This window comes from Coptis chinensis, chromosome 8 (assembly GCF_015680905.1).
Source record: "Coptis chinensis isolate HL-2020 chromosome 8, ASM1568090v1, whole genome shotgun sequence".
In the NCBI taxonomy this organism is placed as follows: Eukaryota; Viridiplantae; Streptophyta; class Magnoliopsida; order Ranunculales; family Ranunculaceae; genus Coptis; species Coptis chinensis.
In genome coordinates this window covers 40016269-40034668 of record NC_141463.1, presented here as the reverse complement: position 1 = coordinate 40034668, position 18400 = coordinate 40016269, and the positions used below count along the sequence as shown (strand labels likewise).

General features: G+C 37.2%; 1 protein-coding gene across 1 annotated transcript; it reads right to left on the bottom strand.

The window, feature by feature from the left end:
* Positions 1-687: 687 nt before the first annotated feature.
* On the bottom strand, positions 688-3064 carry LOC147481457 (uncharacterized). The gene is made up of 3 exons (XM_086578939.1): positions 2471-3064; positions 2231-2335; positions 688-1536 (listed from the first exon to the last, which is right to left on the bottom strand). Exons 1-3 carry the CDS (start codon positions 3062-3064, stop codon positions 688-690), a joined length of 1548 nt encoding a protein of 515 aa, XP_086435065.1.
* Positions 3065-18400: the final 15336 nt, after the last annotated feature.

Genomic DNA, 18400 nt, shown 5'->3' with positions numbered 1-18400 from the left:
AAGATGATGAAATAGATGACACATTAATGGAGTATTGTTCTAAAGAGGAGCATGTCGTATCCAGTAATGATGATACAGACATTGACTGAATGTTAATGAAAAACTTCATTATCCATTTTGTATGTGGGTAATCTATATCTATATATACATGCCATGCATTCACATTAAGCGTTAAAGCATATTCTAGCTAGGACAGGTTGTTTGGATTGCATTACATTAAGTGATAATTTTGTTGTTGGATCTATTTCGTGCTAAGTCAGACTCATGCTTATATATTAAGAATTGAAACTCTCCATTTTAATGTTATATTAATCTTTTTATATATGACTTTTAATGTGTTTTATTATTGTATTTAGATTATGTGCCATTTGATATCAATTGTTTTTTTTATCAAATTTAAGTTTTATGTATGTATAGTTATGGCCTTGGTGTAACTCGACTAGTGAGGGCACAACCAATGTCAGCGGTTAGCGAAGTGAACACATCAAGTATTGGTAATAAGATTATATTTTGATTTGTTTAATGCATTGGATAGTTCAATAATAAAAGACTAGGCATCTTTTTTTATTTTATTTTTCTTCTTTTTATGAATGTTTTTGTTAACAGCTCCAACTAAGAAGAAAAGAGGCAAGGCTTTTTAAAAAAAAAAATTAAGCTAGGGTTAGGCAGACCCCCACCTATATTGATTCAACTGTTTTGTACATAAGTTTGTCCACTTGCATCATCATTTACAATACATTGTAATCTATGGTCTAATGGAGGGACAAAATGTACAACAAAGCTAGACGCGTCATGAAGAGAAGCTAGATAATCCGCAGCTCGGTTCACTTCTCTATAGGCATGAGAGAAAGATATAAAAGTGAACCTAGCTCTTTTCATATCTATAGCTTTAAGCATGTCAAGACAGAACCAAAGAGGTTTCTCTACCTTGTTGATTGCGTTCACGGCTCTCAATGAGTCAGACTCAACCTCCACTTCCTTGTACCCTTCATCGAGACATCTTTGCAAGCATATGTCGATAGCTTTGATTTCCTGAAATAGCACAGACGCCATGCCTCCACTGCCACTGAATCCAGCTAACACTTGTCCCTCTTTGTCTCTTATTACCCCACCTTGTCCAACTTCATTACTACTCAAGGCTCCATCGGTATTGGCTTTCACTCGATTGCCACTTAGAGTTCTCCAAACACATTCGATTTGCCTTTGTGTCTTGTATCTGGGTTCAAGATTAAGTCTCTGAAAAAGGTTTCTAGCTCTATCTGAATCAATGATTTCAGGTCTGAGGACATGCAAATAGTTCCTTATATCTCTAACCATTTTCTCATATATCCTCCTTGCTGACTTGGCAATATGCTGAAATCTGTGATCGTTCCTTTCCCTCCAAGAGATATAGGCAAAAGCAGCACAAAAAAATACCTTGTATACCTCTCCCACATCATCCTCTTTGCATATACGCAAAATCGATGACCACTCTTTGTTTGTTGTTCTGTTATCTGTGATAAGACCAAGTATCCGCTTGACTTTAGAGATGACTTCCTTGGAGTACGAGCATTCAAAAAATAGGTGCCCTGAGAACTCCCGGCTGTTATTACATAAGCAACAAGCTGAAGATTGGAGGATTCTCCTTTGCGCAAGTCTGTCCTGGGTCGGGAGACTTTGCGAGAACAGCTGCCATATAGTGAAGGAGTGTCTAGGTAACACCCACTTACCCAAGATGAGCTTATGCCATTTTTTCTTATCCTTCACTGGTGAGAGAGCCTGATACGCACTATGTGAGGTAAACTACCCCCTCGGATGAGGCGTCCACACTACCTGATCTTGTGCGAAATGGGTATTGATATCCATTGCTCTAATACTCTCCTTTAAGGTTTGTGATTGCATCAGGTTGACTGAGTTGTTCCATTCCCCATTGGAGATTATTACACTCACCTTTACGTTCAAAGGAAAATCCCATTCTGCCTTTGCTTCAGTGTCTTCGATCAGAGGTGATCTTGAGCACCAAATGTCGTGCCAAAATAGCATTTCTTCCCCTTTTGCAATGGAGTATTTGATGAATTTCTTGGCTGTGGTTCTATTGTTCAAAAGTACTTTGCCACGTCCAAGAACAGTCTCTTGGTACTTTCATAGTCCAAAAGTAGTTGGATTTGATGTGTTGCTTCCAAATCCAATCTACCCAGATGATATCTTCTTTCGTGACTAATTTAAAAATCAGCCCACAATGTGCACCCACATTCCATCTATGGACATTCATAACTCCCAGCCCACCTTCTTCCTTTGGTTGGCAAACTGTACCCCAACTCGCCTGGTGCAGTCCTCTCCTATTATTTGTACCAGTCTATAGGAATTTTGCACAAATACTTTCCACTTGCTCGAGCACTGTCTTGGGAAGAATGAAGGTTCTTGCCCAATATGTGTGGAAGGACAACAAAATGGACTTTATTAACTGTAATCTACCCGCATACGATAATACCCTTGCTTTCCAGTTGGTAATCTTCTGAGTGATCTTCTCTACCAAAGGTTGACATTCCTTGATTCCCAGTCGAGCAGAGATAAGAGGAAGTCCTAGGTATTTCACCGGAGGTTTAATCAATTCAACCTCTAAAATGGTAGCCAAAGAACTTGCTTCTTGACCATTTAGTCCTCCCATTAGGATTGATGTCTTTTGCTTGTTGATCTGTAACCCAGTTGCACTTCCGAAGATATCCATACATTCTTTCATGGCTTGTATGGATGAAGTCTCTCCCTTGCAGAACATAAGAACGTCATCAGCAAAAGCAAGATGAGAGAGCTTCACCTTCTTACATTTGGAATGATACTGAATAGATCTATTGTTGAGTTTTTCCTTAATCACACAACTGAGAATCTCCATTACTAGTACAAAGAGATATAGAGATAGGGGGTCTCCTTGTCTGACTCCTCTGCCACCATTAAAATATCCTTCCGACACTCCATTTATCATGATAGAATAAGAAGGAGATGAAATGCACATGTCAATCCACTGATACATGTTTTCAGGAAATCCGAAGGTCCTGATCATTGCCTTGATAGACTCCCAACTGACCATATCATATGCCTTCCGGATGTCCAACTTAATGGTACATCTAGGTGTGTCGTGCTTCCTGTCATATCCTCGAAGAAGCTCATGAGACAGAAGAATATTGTCCTAAATGGATCTGCCTGGGATAAAAGCGGATTGATTAGTCTGCACCAAATCATCAATAACTATCTTAATCCTATTTGCAATAACCTTAGAAATGCATTTGTATATGGTATTACACAAGGCTATAGGTCTAAAGTCTTTAACTTTTGTGGGATTGTTGACTTTAGGGATAAGACATAAGAAAGTAGCATTAACTCCTTTAGGGAATTTGTAGTATTTGAATGCATTAAGAATAACAAGAGAGAAATCATGACCAACTACTTCCCAGTATTTCTTAAAGAAAATAGGGGTGAACCCATCTGGCCCTGGGGCTGTATTTTCTTTCATCTCAAAGAGAGCATTTTTAACTTCATCTACTGTAACATCCACTTCCAGAATAGCCTTCATATGGTCAGAGATTGTATTTCGGACTTGGAGCTGATTGAAGAAATTCTCTCCGCTTATCTCCTTGGCTTCAGTTCCCAGAAGAGCAGTGTAATACTCAATGATAGTCTTGGTCACCTCTGCTTGTCCTATAATAGCAGTCCCTTGAGAATTCTGGAGAGCCCGTATCCCTGTTCTGGCCTTCATTTCTTCTAAGGATTTAAAAAAGAAAGTTGTACATTTATCTCTTTCTAACATCCATTCACTGTCTTGCTTGCTTTTGATCTCAGAGATTTCAATACCTGCCAGTTCACTATACCTCTGTAAAGCTTCATGTTCCTTCTGCCCCAAGAAAGGGTCCAATGGCTTTGATTGGATCTGCCTTTGGATGTCATATAGATTCTCTCTGGCCTGTTGAACTCTTCCATGGATGTTTGAAAAATTATTCCTTGCCCATGGCTTCAACCTTTCCTTCAAAAGCTTTAGTTTTTGCATTAGCACATACATAGGATTGGAGAAAATATTACTCGTCCACACTTCTTGAAGGATGGTGTGAAACTGCGGCTGTTCAAGCCAAAAATTCTTGAACCTAAAAAGGGTCGCCTTCCTCCCAAAATCATTCCAAAAAAGTAAAGTCGGCGAGTGGTCAGAAACACCATGGGGCAGAAATTCTGCCACGGAATTTGCAAAATCATCTTCCCAGAGACTATTAACCATACAGCGGTCAATTTTGGTCATGATTCTGCCTTTTCCCTCCACCTTGTTGTTCCATATGTAAAAAAACCCATTGAATCTCAGATCGGATAGTTCTGTTTTGTGCAGACATTCCACAAAATCCTCTGCTTCTCTTGGGTGAATTGGACTACCACCCATTCTTTCTTCTGCTTTGGTAATGTTATTAAAGTCTCCTGCTGTACACCAAGGCAAGTTCACTGAGCTTTTGATGGTAATTAAGTCTCTCCATAAATTCAGTCTGAGATATTTGGAATTTCTGGAAGTTAAAAGGAACTCGTCATTAGTAGGTTTGAATCTCCCCTTGCAATGAATGTATTGGTCAGATTCCGATATCTTATTAATTTCCATCAGGAAAGGGTCCCAGCATATCCAAATACGCCCAGAAGGATCCTTATTGTAGTTATTCATATGCTCCCTTAGCGGACAACAAGTGTTCCTAATGAGATCATACTTATCTTGCCTAACTTTGGTTTCAAGAAAACAAAAAACACTAAGCTTCTTCTCTACTCTGACATTGTTTATTTTTCTTGCTTTCGCAACCTCATTGGCACATCTCACATTCCAAAAGCACATAGATGTCCTCATTGATCATTCCTATTTTTGGAGCCTCGAGGTCTGCTCCTATTCTTCTTGCCACTATTGTTACTCCTTGGATTCGAGTCATTTGGTTTACTGACATCAGGGCCTCTTCTTCCACATTGTTTCCCTGATCTTTTTGTAACACCAGTCGATATTTCTACATTCGGTGTAACAGGTTCAGCCACTACCACATCCTTTAGCTGAACACGGTCATGGAAGTGCTCAGCCTCGACTTTAGAAGTTTCCAAGTCCTCAGAGTCGATCCCATCTGTCAAGAGATGGAATCTTCCTGATTCCAGATTGTATAAAGCTCTATCTTCTATTTCCATAAATGAATAGAGTGGTTCAATATGAGTTGCTTCTTGGTTGATTATGTCTTGATCCACCCCATCCCTTTTACTTTCACATTGGACGTCATACTCAGTCATGGATTACAAAGCTTCTACTGGTCAAAAACCTAGGATAGAGATCCACAAAGATCATGCAAGACCTATGGGAAGGTGGAGTACTCAATTTGTGAGGGAGATTGGAGTAGTAGTGCGACAATATGGACCTCTTACAGGCAGTGATTGGGATAAAGTGGAAGAGGACGTGAGAGGACCATTATGTGATCGCATTATGGTAATAAAGTTTTTATGTTAGTTGCATGGCATATCATAATGATTCCTTGTAACTTTGTAATGCATTTCTTGTAGGACAAGTTTGATGTGGATATGCAACTTCCACATGTGAAGTACGTCGTGGACAAGATATTAGGGGAGCGCTTAAGAGGATATAGGTGTCTTCTTCACTTGCACTATAAACGTTTTGGAAATGATGCAGTGGCATGACGAAATCCTTATAGTGGCGTGGCGCAAGATAAATGGGATGGTTGCTGTGATTAGTTTCGAAGGGAAGATTTCAAGGTATGATAGTTTACTTATTGGTCTCCTTTAAATGGTTATTGTTGGCTGGTTATTGTTGTTGTGATTGGTTTCATGTGTTTTAAGGAAATTAAGGAAATCTAGAAGAGGATATAATTATATTTTTGAGGTTGAAGTGGTAGTCTGGCTATGTTCCAAGGAAAGGATTGTTCTATTTTTTTTTATTAAGGCTGAGACCCTTTGTTTTCCTCCTGACTTGAGATTAGGCAATAATGTCAGCTCTTTATATCTATCCCATCTTAGTTTAAAGTGGAGTCCAATGAGCCACTGATTATATGATTCAAATACAACTTGTAATACAATATTCATTTTACTTCAAAAAATTAGCGAGCAGAATTCAAGTAATCGGCAAAAGCTCTCAACAAACCATTGTGCTGGTTCAAAGTCATTTCTACATTTCTTCGAGGAATCGGTTCTATTTTTTATGTACATAATTTATGTTGCTTTGGAGTTGTGTACTTTATTTAAAATAAATTATACGTTTTCAAATATTTTTCAGTACGACTCTGAAACCCAACAAACTGTGGGAAAGATTGAATTCTACCGTCGAACCCACTTTAGTAGTAAGGGATGGACTAGTCTTGTAGCTCAGGAAAATTATGTAAGTTAAATGACTCTTACTTGCTTTTACCATTGCACTTTAATTTCATATATTTATCCCTAGTTTAAACTTACAGAACCGGATGCGACAACTTAAAGTTGAGTCTAAAGCAGAAGGTGGTGAGCCAAAGAATGAGGATGAAATTCTTAGTACATTATTGGGTGTAAGATCTGGATATTATAAAGGCCTTGGGCATGGTGTCATGCCACCATAAGCTAGAAGAATGAGATCCATTCACTTAGAGGAGGAAGTGCAAAGGAGCAGTGCTGAAGAGGAAGTACAAAGGACGAGGGCTGAGGAAGCTGAAAAATGTAATGACGATCTCACTGCTAAAATGGTATCCCAAAGAACTAAATTGGAAGAGGTTTTGGCCATTCAAGCTAAGATGGAGGCTTGGATGCTACAATTCAGTGGAGGTTCTCAATGGTACGTAGTTTGAGAACTTTAAGCAACTAAGAAATATTGGTATCTTATCTTCTGTTAATGATGTATTAGTTTTTTTTTTTTTTTTCACACAATTAGGGATATATGATTGACAATAAGGTGTACACATCGAGGCATTGATAATTCCTTGAAAGCTTGGTGTGTCTGAACCTTTAAAACATCAGATAACCAGTGCCATAGTTCCTTAGATATTGTATGACATTTTTTTTTAATGAAATTGTGTAACTATATATCTTCAGCATCCAATGCTATATCATGTTTCTGTAGCTTCTTGTATCCTGTACTATACTTCGATTTTCAACAATCTAGAACTACCAAAAAATTCAAACACCCATCACGGACACAAAAAATAGTGTTACAGATGGATGGGTCGATCATTTTGTCTCCCTACACTAGTTGCCTTCATAAGTCCTATATTTACAGTCACATACATTCATCAATCTGGGAAAAGCTTGTAACTTTGCCTTTGAGCTTTTATCACGCATGAATCATCAGGTTAGGCGTATTTCTATTTTTTAGTGTCATCATTGCTGCTTCAGCAAAAGCTTGTGCTGCCTCTACATCAGCTTTTGCCCCCTCTCGCTTCCTTTGCGACCCTCTTGACTTCGACCATAATCCCACTCTGCACTGACCACAGCAGTAATAATTTACTTAGAATAAGGATAAAAACATTACAAGTTCAGGGGGATAAGAGCAGAATCTATGACCCATACATTTATTGGCCTAAACCATACTAGAAAAAGAAAAAGCAATCTTGTTGTAAGTCCTAAAAACTTCTCTTTCACAGTTTGTAGTAATTATTACTGCATGGCCAGAACATATATTTGATACAGAGATTTTTTTCTTGGGTTTGAGTTGCTAAGAGAAAAAAAAATGTCAAGTGGACTTGTTCGTGGTGGTGGTGGTAATAGCAATTGTAGTAGTATAGTATGGTTTAGAAGAGATCTTAGAATTGAAGATAACCTTGCACTTGCTCCTGGTGTAAGAGTAGGTGTTGTGGTTGCTATTTTTATTTGGGCATCTGAAGAGGAAGGTTATTATTATCCAAGGAGAGTTTCTAGGTGGTGGTAAGTGATAATCATCCAATTAGGTAACTAGTGTTGTGGATCTGCTAGATTTTTCGATTTCAAAGGCACCCATAGTTGATCAATAAGATGTAGACTTCTCAACTTTGCACTTTCTAATGGCTTCCCAAAGCACATGGGAGGCCTGTCTAGTTCTCCTTAGAAAGGAATCAGCTGAATATTCCTTCTGCCTCCCGCCTGACACAGTTTGACACGCGGTCATACCTGATTGGCTCCAAATATATAGTTGGAGAAAGAATATCAAGAGAACTAGCACGCGGGAAAAACAAGTGTATGATCAGATCAATCAAGAGATAGTGGTTCGGCCAAACAACTTTTTCCCTTCCGAAAGAAAGATAGGGTCGATTTCCAGCATTAATTCCTACACTTGATCGGTCTCATATGTTACCTTAAAAGAGTTGGTTCAACACGTACGACTTAAATGCTATTCTAGAGCCCAGCCCTTCCCTCGAGCATTTTTGTTGATGGTTGAGCTTCCAACCTTCCCCGATCCTAGCCTACCCATCTCGCCCTTGTTCCTTTTGCGGTAGTGCTTGTTTTTTGTGCTTAGGTTCCTTCCCCGAGCCCCCCTATTAAATAGTAGCAAAGGATAGAAGGAATAGCCGAATGATAAAGGTTAAGACAAAGGATATTCCGTTCCTGTTAAACAGTAGCAAGGGATAGAAGGAATAGCCGAAGGCAGGACTTCTTGACTTCTAAATCATAGGCAGGGGGTTAAAAATCTCATTATAGGTTGGTCGATACCTTTACATCTAACTCTACCATCTGTTGGAACTGCTTTTTGTAGTTAAGCTTGTTTGCTTGATTTACTTGATGTTTAGCCTTGCTTATTTTATTGTTTCATTGGTGATAACTTTATGACACGAGGTTTTTTAATGGTTTGGCATTTACATGTACAATTTAGTTCAAAATCTATTAGTTTTTGGCTATTTTTGTCTTCTTATTTGATCTATACCTTCATGAATGTGATCGAGTTATAACTTTGATAAGTTCTTTTTAAGCTTTTGGCCATGGGCACCAATTTACGCATATAGGAGGTGCATAGTTTCACATGCATTGCCAACTTGAGTGTATATTAGGTTTATTAATATTTCTAATAAATTTACTTACGTGAATTTTTTTTTTAATTTGTTGTGCCAGATTGGTCGATTGGTCGCCAGAAGTAGTAGAATCAAGAAGAAGCTCCGAGTGGATGCTACTCAAATTAGCATGTTATAGACATTATTTGTGGAATTTTAGTTTTGAATAATTCATCTAAATTTAGTTGAACGTTGTTAAGATTATGTGAGACGATATTTTTTCGCAAAAAATAGTTATGTGAATTCTTTAAGATCTTTTGTATTGAATGGTTTAGTAATGAAATTCATTTTGTTATGATTTGTGGTGAATTGTTATAGGGTTACTGTGTTCTATAAAAATTGTTTTGGGCAAGATTATGTAAATGGAAATGTACAGGTATATGTATGAATTGCACCATTTGCAATGCTAAATGCTTCCCAAATAAAGCACAGGAGTTCATATCATTTGCAACAATTTTGGTGTACCTAAAAGCTTTGATCCTACAGTAACGTAGACATCTTTTGCCACGCTTGGTGTGTGGCTAAATTTTTGGACGTCTTTTGCCACGCCAAATGTTCAGCTAAATATTTAAATTTCCCGCACTACGTAGCCAAATATTTAAACTTTCCGCAACGGAAATAGTGTTGCAAAAGGTTGCCTTTTGCGACACCTAGTTGTGTAGCTAAAAGTATCACTTTCGCAATGCCATCCTAGTTGTTACAAGCTCTCTTTTGCGACGCCATGCGCTGCAAATAGTTTGAAAAAAAATTACAATTAATTTAATTTTGATAAATGAAGTAGCAACGGAATTAGTGTATTAGCAGCACCCTCAGGCGTCACAACAAACTAGGAACATTTGCCACGCCACCTTTGGCGTTGCATTTGAGTATTTGGGACACACTTTTTAGCAATGCCTTTGCAACGCCATCGGGTGCGTTGCGACAGATCTTTTGCCATGCTCAAAGGCACCTTTAGCGATAGGGTATGGTGCTGCTAAAACTATGCTCTGTTGTAGTGTAAGTGACCAAAAATAGAGTTCTAACTAATCTCGTTTCGCCGAGTGCGATTACATTGACTATATGCAACAAGGCCTTAAACCACTAGGAATTCCCTAGTGGGCGAGTTATAGCCTCGTGAGAGTTTTCCAGTGAAGATACTCACAAACTTCATCTACACTACAACGACTAAGAAATAAAACTATTGTTTCCTTATTTATGTCTCAATTATCTATACATCTCACTAGCAATGGATACAGAATAATCAAGTCAAAACCTAAGCTAATATATGCATAATAATCTATAATCTATGAATAAACATATATATAATGATTAATGCTATGTACTACACTAATAGGTCCGTTTCTGAAACTTTGGAATAACGTCCTTAAGTAGATCCTCACATAAATTACAAGACAAAAACACTCTGATTTTTCCACTCAAGTTTCGCAACTCCTAGTGTGTAGTGGGCACAATTTACCTTATAATCTCAATGACACACTAGGAAGCCGAAGTCGATCAAACACATCTACCACTTACTATCACACTAACCTATTGAGCTAGAGGTCTTTATTAGGTGTTGCGGGAATTAGGTGATGGTTTAAGAATGAAGGAAATAGATATTCAAAAAGAACCAGTCTAAGATAATATAATCTTCATATTCTGTAACTAGAGAAAACCTTGTTCTTTTGCTTCTACACTTTGTTTCTATCCTTAGCCTTTTTGTTTTGGCTTTTTGACTCATTTTATTCTATTTTTGGAGTTTTTATTTTTTTTCTATTTTTATTTTTCTTTTCTTTTCTTTACTTTTGATGGCAACTTATTCTCTTTTTCTTTTCGGAAGCAACTAACTAATTTTTGTTTACACAGGTTTTTCTTTTATCTTTTCTTCATTCATCCTATTCTCAGACTCGTTCTAAAATGTGTAGGTTGATTTTTTTATTTTGTTTTGTTTTTGTAAAAGGGTAAAGGAATTGTGGTTTATGAAAGGCTAAAGAAATGCTCAGAGGGGCGACTAACGAAAAATAATTTATAGGTTTGAATTTTTGGTTATATAAATCCAAAGAGGGCCTAAATTCTCGCTTAGGATATGGTATAGTGATCAAGCAAGTGGACGTGTGATTTCTCTATCCGGATTTTACTTCTCCCTTGTGTCATTTCTTAACCGTTTCACTCATATAAGGCTTTAGGCTATATTCTCACAGGATTTGTAGAATAAGTACTCTAGCCTAGATTTCGGAAACTTACTGCCAAACAATCATAGATACTCATGTAATATATTTATAGAAAAATGCAAAGATTATTACCTACATATTAACCTAAGTTTCTAAAAACTATTCTAATGTAAAAGCTAACGTGAGATTTCTAGATTATTAAAAGCATAGAGAAAGAAAACAATACCAATATTCGTAAGTGTATAGCATAATTTTTTTATTTATATTTTTGATTTTTTTTATTTTTTTAATAGATGCCTTAAATTAGTTTACTAGATACCAAAAACTATCATTATACATATCTATATCCTAACAGATGCCTTAAATTATGTGTGTTTCTATGCCACCCCAAAATAAAAAGCATGCTTTGTCCTCAAAGTATTGAAATAAAAATGGTAGAAAAATACCATGAAAACACGTGAAATTTTGGAACATTTGCAAAACAAAGTTAAAACATACTAATATAGAAAAATAAAAACAGATGTAACTCTATATGAGTTCCACTAGTTATGGGGTTACAAGAAGTAAATTGCTTGGGACATAAGCAGACACGAGCAAAAATAAAAACTTACCTCCTCTCCAGCGTTTAAGCTGATAGGGTTATATACTAAAAGCATTACTTTTGTATTAACTCTAATTCTTTATATTTTGAATGAGAATCATATGAGCAAATGTTATGCATATTATATATGTTATTAGTTATATGCATGTGTCTAATACTTTATGTTGTAGATGATATGGTGTGAACACACAGAAGATCATATCATCAGAACCTTATAAAGTATAAGTAATCGTCACAACCTAGATGGATTTGGACAAACCATTGGTATGGTTGTAATATAATCTGGTATTAGTCTATCTTGACTATAGGATTACACTAGTACACTTTGTGTGTATTGAACAGGACCAAGTGAGGTTGTTTGTCCTTATACTGACTATATAAGAGAACAAACGCCTCTGTTATTATGGATGCTTGTCCTCCTAATCCGGATATAATAACGAGCACCTACATGCATTGTACATTACTTTAAATCATCAATGAGTGAGATTCATTTGTGAATCAACAAACTCGATGGATTGGGTAATGACATTGTATGTAAGGTGTGATGTTGATTATAGAAGGAATCCGTGTCTCACAAGAAGTCGGGTTGATGATGTCCCCTTGAGGGGCTCAAAAAGATTGTCATGTAAACCCTGTAGGTGGATTTATTCCGACATGACAATGAGGTTGAGTGGTACTACTCAAGGACATAAGAAGTTGATTAATGTAGTTGTCAGTAACTTGACTTAATCAACGGACATTCGATATCTTAAACACGGAGAGATCAACGAGTATATAATATGGAGCCCATAAACGCTGACACGTAATTTGGGATTAGGGCGGTAGTGCAACAATGGCCTTTAGTGGAATAAGCTATTTGTTGACGAACTTGGGACATGTGTTCGGGGCGAACATGGGAAGCCCAAGCCTGTCAGGAGGCCCAACCCTAATTTCTCCTCATGGTCCCTGTTGTAGCCTATAAATAGAACACTCTTTCTCTCTAGCCGAAATTCACTATTCACTGGTTCTAAAAAAGAGTCAAGAAAAGTAGATCTGAATTTGTTTTTGATCTTGAGAGAAAGAAGGGGATTGGTAGATCATTTCCCACACAACGTCCAATCTGTTCTTAAGGAATACAATAGAAGATCAAGGGGTTGATTTCTGATTTGATAAAGCTTGGATTCTCAGAGTTATCTAAATCGGATTCAAAGGTATGTTTTCCAATCACAAGTCGTGGACACCCATTAATTCCGCTGCGCGTGGTGTTCGCAGCTTGTAGAAATATTCGTTCTGAAATAACGGTTCCCACAATAGCAAGTCCAAGAACAATGGCTAGTAAGAACCTGATAATTTCCATTGGTTCATCCTCAATAGTGATAGAGAACACTTGTTCTCCATCCGGTCTATCAAAGAACTTACAATTATCATAAAAATAAGATGTAAGTGCCGGAGAATAATGTTCATCAGGTCTTACCATTAGCGGTTCCTAGCCTACGTGTATGATCACCTCGCGAAACCAAGCACCATAGGTGTCGCTTTGGAACAAATCTTCAAAAGACTGCTCGGTATGATTGTAGGAGATGTCATCATAATAAATACACTCTAGAAGTGCTGCAAACAACTCTGGAAAACTTACAAAAAATCAAAAAATTCAATGGCTACGAGGGCAAGGCGCGGGGTGCGCTCTGAAATGGCCTTTGAAGGGCGCAGGTCGCACTCATTTCTAACTCGAGTTCCAAAGCACTAAGCACGGTCAGAAGTGGCCTATATAGGGCGCAGGGCGCTCTCCGTGTGGTCTGAGCAGGATGAAGTGAAAAACAAAAGGAAAAATTTAGAGGTTCAAGGTGAGAGATGCAAGTGAGATGTGTGGGTTGTGAGTGTAGAATGAATCAAGTATATATAGGGTTTTAGTTTCTAAAATGAATATCAACAAGCTGCCAAAAATTTTGAAGCAATTGCTGGAAACAAAATATTCTAAAACCAAAATGGAAACAAGTTAGGTGCATATTCCGAATATAGACCAATAGATTTTTGGTTAAATTCAAATTAGCAACTTCCTAATTCTATTCATTGAAATTCCATTCTACAACACTATCTAATCTTAGCCATGCCAATATCGACAACATTCCCAACAACTCATATTTCCACGATTTGCAAGATTTAACTTCTAAAACGGTGGACAAGATAAAAACAATGCAAAAAACAATAATGCCACCCCCAAAAAATTTTGGAAGGTGGGATCCATTCAAAAATCATCGCATGCAAAGATAAGAACAAAATTAAATAAAAATAGAAATTCAAATAACAATTAACTACAGAATTCAAATTTAATTACTGGATTTAACAACTTAACATCCAATCTATTAAAAACAATGAAAACAACATCAAAACAACAAATTTCCTAAACTACTAGCCACGAGATGAAGATGGGATAAGAATGGAAAGTTTAGTGATCAAGAATGGAAAGACCAAACACCCCACTGATAGGTTATATACTAAAAGCATTACTTTTGTATTAACTCTAATTCTTTATATTTTGAATGTGAATCATATGGGTAAATGTTATGCATATTATATATATATTATTAGTTATATGCATGTGTCTAATATTTTATGTTGTAGATGATATGGTGACACACAGAAGATCATATCATCAGTACCTTATAAAGTATAAGTAATCGTTCACAACCTAGATGGATTTGGACAAACTATTGGTACAGTTGTAGTATAATATGGTATTAGTCTATCTTGACTATAGGATTACACTAGTACACTTTGTGTGTATTGAACAGGACCAAGTGAGGTTGTTTCTCTTTATACTGACTATATAAGAGAACAAACACCTCTGTTATTATGGATGCTTGTCCTCCTAATCCAGATATAATAATGGGCACTTATATGCATTGTACATTACTTTAAATCATCAAAGAGTGAGATTCATTTGTGAATCAACAAACTCGATGGATTGGGTAATGACATTGTATGTAAGGTGTGATGTTGATTATAGAAGGAATCCGTGAACCGCAGGAAGTCGGGTTGATGATGTCCCCTTGAGGAGCTCAAAAAGATTGTTATGTAAACCCTGCAGGTGGATTTATTCTGACATGACAGTGAGGTTGAGTGGTACTACTCAAGGACATAAGAAGTTAATTAATGTAGTTGTCAGTAACTTGACTTAATCAACGGACATTCGATATCTTAAACACGGGGAGATCAACGAGCATATAATATGGAGCCCATAAACGCCGACGCGTAATTTGGGATTAGGGCGGTAGTGCTGTGATGGCCTTTTTAGTGGAATAAGCCATTTGTTGACGGACTTGGGCTGTGTGTTCTGGGCGAACATGGGAAGCCCAAGCCCGTCAAGAGGCCCAACCCTAATTTCTCCTCATGGTCCCTGTTATTTCCTATATAAAGAAAACCTCTTTCTCTGGCTGACTTCTAGAGAAGAAAAAAAATCAAGGTTTTGCTCAAGAAAAATAGATCCATAAATCGGATCCATTTTTAAGAGTGATAGAGGCCAAGTGAGAAAGGAGAGGTTGGTAGATCGTTGCCCACACAACGTCTACTCTGTGCATAGGAATACAACAGAAGATCAAGGGGTTGTTGATTTCATAAAGCTTGGATTCTCAGAGATATCAAGAAGCCAATCTAAAGGTATGTTTTCCATTAATTCTGCGTTGTGCGTGGTTTTCATGGTTTGTAGAAATATTCATTCTGAAATAATGGTTCCTACACCCACCCCCAAACAAATTTTATAGAACAGAGTTTAGAAATTTGTTTTAAACGTGGGTCTTTTAAAGTCAGATTCCCGAGACTTCCTAAATTACTCTTTTTATGGTTTTAATATAAATTTTTTTTACTTTTTATGAATACTGATTAATATAAGGAAAAACAATAAAGCAATAAAAACATAATTCACACCATAGAGAAACATGACTCAAAAACTGAGAACACATGCAAGAGTGGAAAATGTGAATTATATTAAACGTGGACTTAGGATTTGGTACTTATAGCCACACACTCCAGAGGGAGGGCCCGATTACCTGAATGGTGCACTTACCAAAATATAAGAATGGAATGGAGTACACCAAAGAATATAATGAGTCTTTTATAGTCAGCTACTCAAGACTTTATCTCTAACATATGTATATAATGAACATTCAGTTTACCATATATCAACAACCGAAATAGTTGTAGATCTTGCCATAAATAATTAACATGGAATGCACCCCCAAATAGAATCAAGCACAAAGATTTTCTATGATGCAACTTAGTGAAATGAAAGCACAGGAGAGGATTTAGAAAATAAAGGTGTCAAGTGTCTTTTCCTTGGGAACTGTCTCAATTCTTAAAATGAAGGTGTCAAGTGCCTTTTCCTTGGGAATTATTTTTGTATTAGGAGGATTTAGAAAATCATGAAGCACAGGAGAAATAAGAGGGTTAAGTGCAAACTCAAGGTTCCTTTGAAAAGGTGGAAGGTGGGGAAAATTGGTGATGGAAGATGAATGAGTGACAGGATGATGTGAGGTGGATGAATGGGGCTCGGCTAGAGCTCTCAGGTCTAGATCATCAGAAGCCTTGAAATATGCAAGACATTCCTCAATAGGTGGGTCAAAAGAATCACTGGGATAAAGGGTGAAAAATTTATCTTCTGTCATAGCGTCAAGGGATGAATGGATGTTGACAGGGAGGGACTCGCGAGGTGGCAAGGAAGAGTTGCAAAAGAGTCGAAGGAAATCTTCCTCGACTTCCAGGGAGTTCTCATTGAAGTTGGAACTTCCAAAGGAAAGGAATTTGTGCATCTGATTATCAGGAAACGTGGTTTAGAAATAATCTTGAGCTAAGCTCTCGATCATTCTAACCTCTCCATCCTGAAGTCGTATCTGGGAACTGTTTCATCATTTTAAAAACATTTACCTCAATAGAAAGATGGCCAAAAGACATGGACATCGAACCATCGCGGCAGTTTATGAGCGCATTGGTAGTTGCCAAGAAAGGACGCCCTAAAATGATCGGAACTTAGTCGTTAGCGACTTCTATATCGAGGATAACAAAATCAGCAAGATAGTAGAAATCCTGAACCTTAACAAGCACATTTTCAACCACACCCTTAGGATACTTAATAGACTGATCAGCTAATTGAAACGTCATTTTAGTAGGTTGCATCTCCTGTAGACTTATTTGTTTATATAAATAATAAGGGAGTAAGTTAACACTCGCCCCCAGGTCTAATAGCATGGTCATCATGTGGGAATCTCTTAAGGTGCATTGTACAGTAGGATAACTAAGATCCTTGTACTTAACGATTCCATTATGTTCGGTTAAAGTTAGAAACTGTTTAGTTAAAAAGGCGTCTTTAAGAATATTTGTCTTACGCCTAGTAGTGTACAACTCTTTGAGAAACTTAGCATGGTGAGGTAACTTTTTAATCACTTCAAAAAAAGATAAGTTTATCGTTAGATTTTTAAAAACTTCCCTAATCTCGTCAAAATTTGTATCTTTATTTAATATGGCTAGCCTCTGGGGAAACGGTGGTTTCTCTCTATATTTAGCATATGGATCAACCGGATGTTTAACCTTGGCATTTTGATTTTTAGGTTGTGGTTTAACTGGTACTTCTACAGAGGTAGCTTCTTCAGTTACTACTTCGATATGTAGTAAAATATCAGGTGTAGGGACTATTGGTGTGGTAACTATATGCATAGTTATGGCATTATCAATCACTCTGCCAGAATGGAGAGTGGTGATGGCTTTTAGCTTACCTACATTTCCATTTTCATTACTAGTATTACCGTTTACCTCAAAGGCTGTGTTTGTTGTTTTAGGATTAGGTATCGCTTGACCTAGAAACACACCTTTTGGTTGTACTTTCTCTTGTGCTAACTGCTGTAAGGAAAGTTGGATGGACTGTAAAATCTGTTGTTGGGTTTGCATAAAGACGTTGAAATGATCCGATTGTGGAGGAGTGTTTGTTATAGGTTGTGTGACAATAACTATGTCACATTGATTATTAATAGGTGGGTTGTGATAGTTATGATTAACTAGAATGATACCTCTATTAGCATTATAATTATTATTGTTATAATTATTATAATTACCTTGTCCTTGTCCTTGTCTCGGCGGAGCTTGATTGTAATTGTTTGCTAGCCTAACATTTTGATTATTATACGCTGGAGGTGTAACTTGTTGATTATTTCGCCAACCGTAATTGGGTTTTTGTCACCAAGGTGTGTTAGGTTTGCTATTAATGGAACAAACATTGTCCGGCTGTGCGGATGGTTGTTCATAGACTAGAGGACAATAGGAGTCGGGATGCGCTGGACTCAAACAGAAATTACATGGAATAGAGTTGATATTCATGAAAGGGGTAGGTTTTTCTTAAACAGAAATAGCTTCTACCTTTTTAGTGAGGGATTCAAATAGAGTTTTAAGCTCAAGATTAGATTTAACCTCAAACATACTGGTAGCCTTAACTGTTGAAGAAGAACTAGCAGAGCGAGGGATATCGTCACTACCCCCCCAGTTATTATTACACTTTGTTTGATCTTCTAAAAATTATAAGCCTCTGAGGCTCCTTTACTGAGGAAGCTACCCCCATTCATTATATCAAAGACCATTTAATGGTGGTGTAAAAGTTCCTTGAAAAAGGCACGAACTAACGTGTCTTTCGCAAGGTTATAATGTGGACACTCTATAAG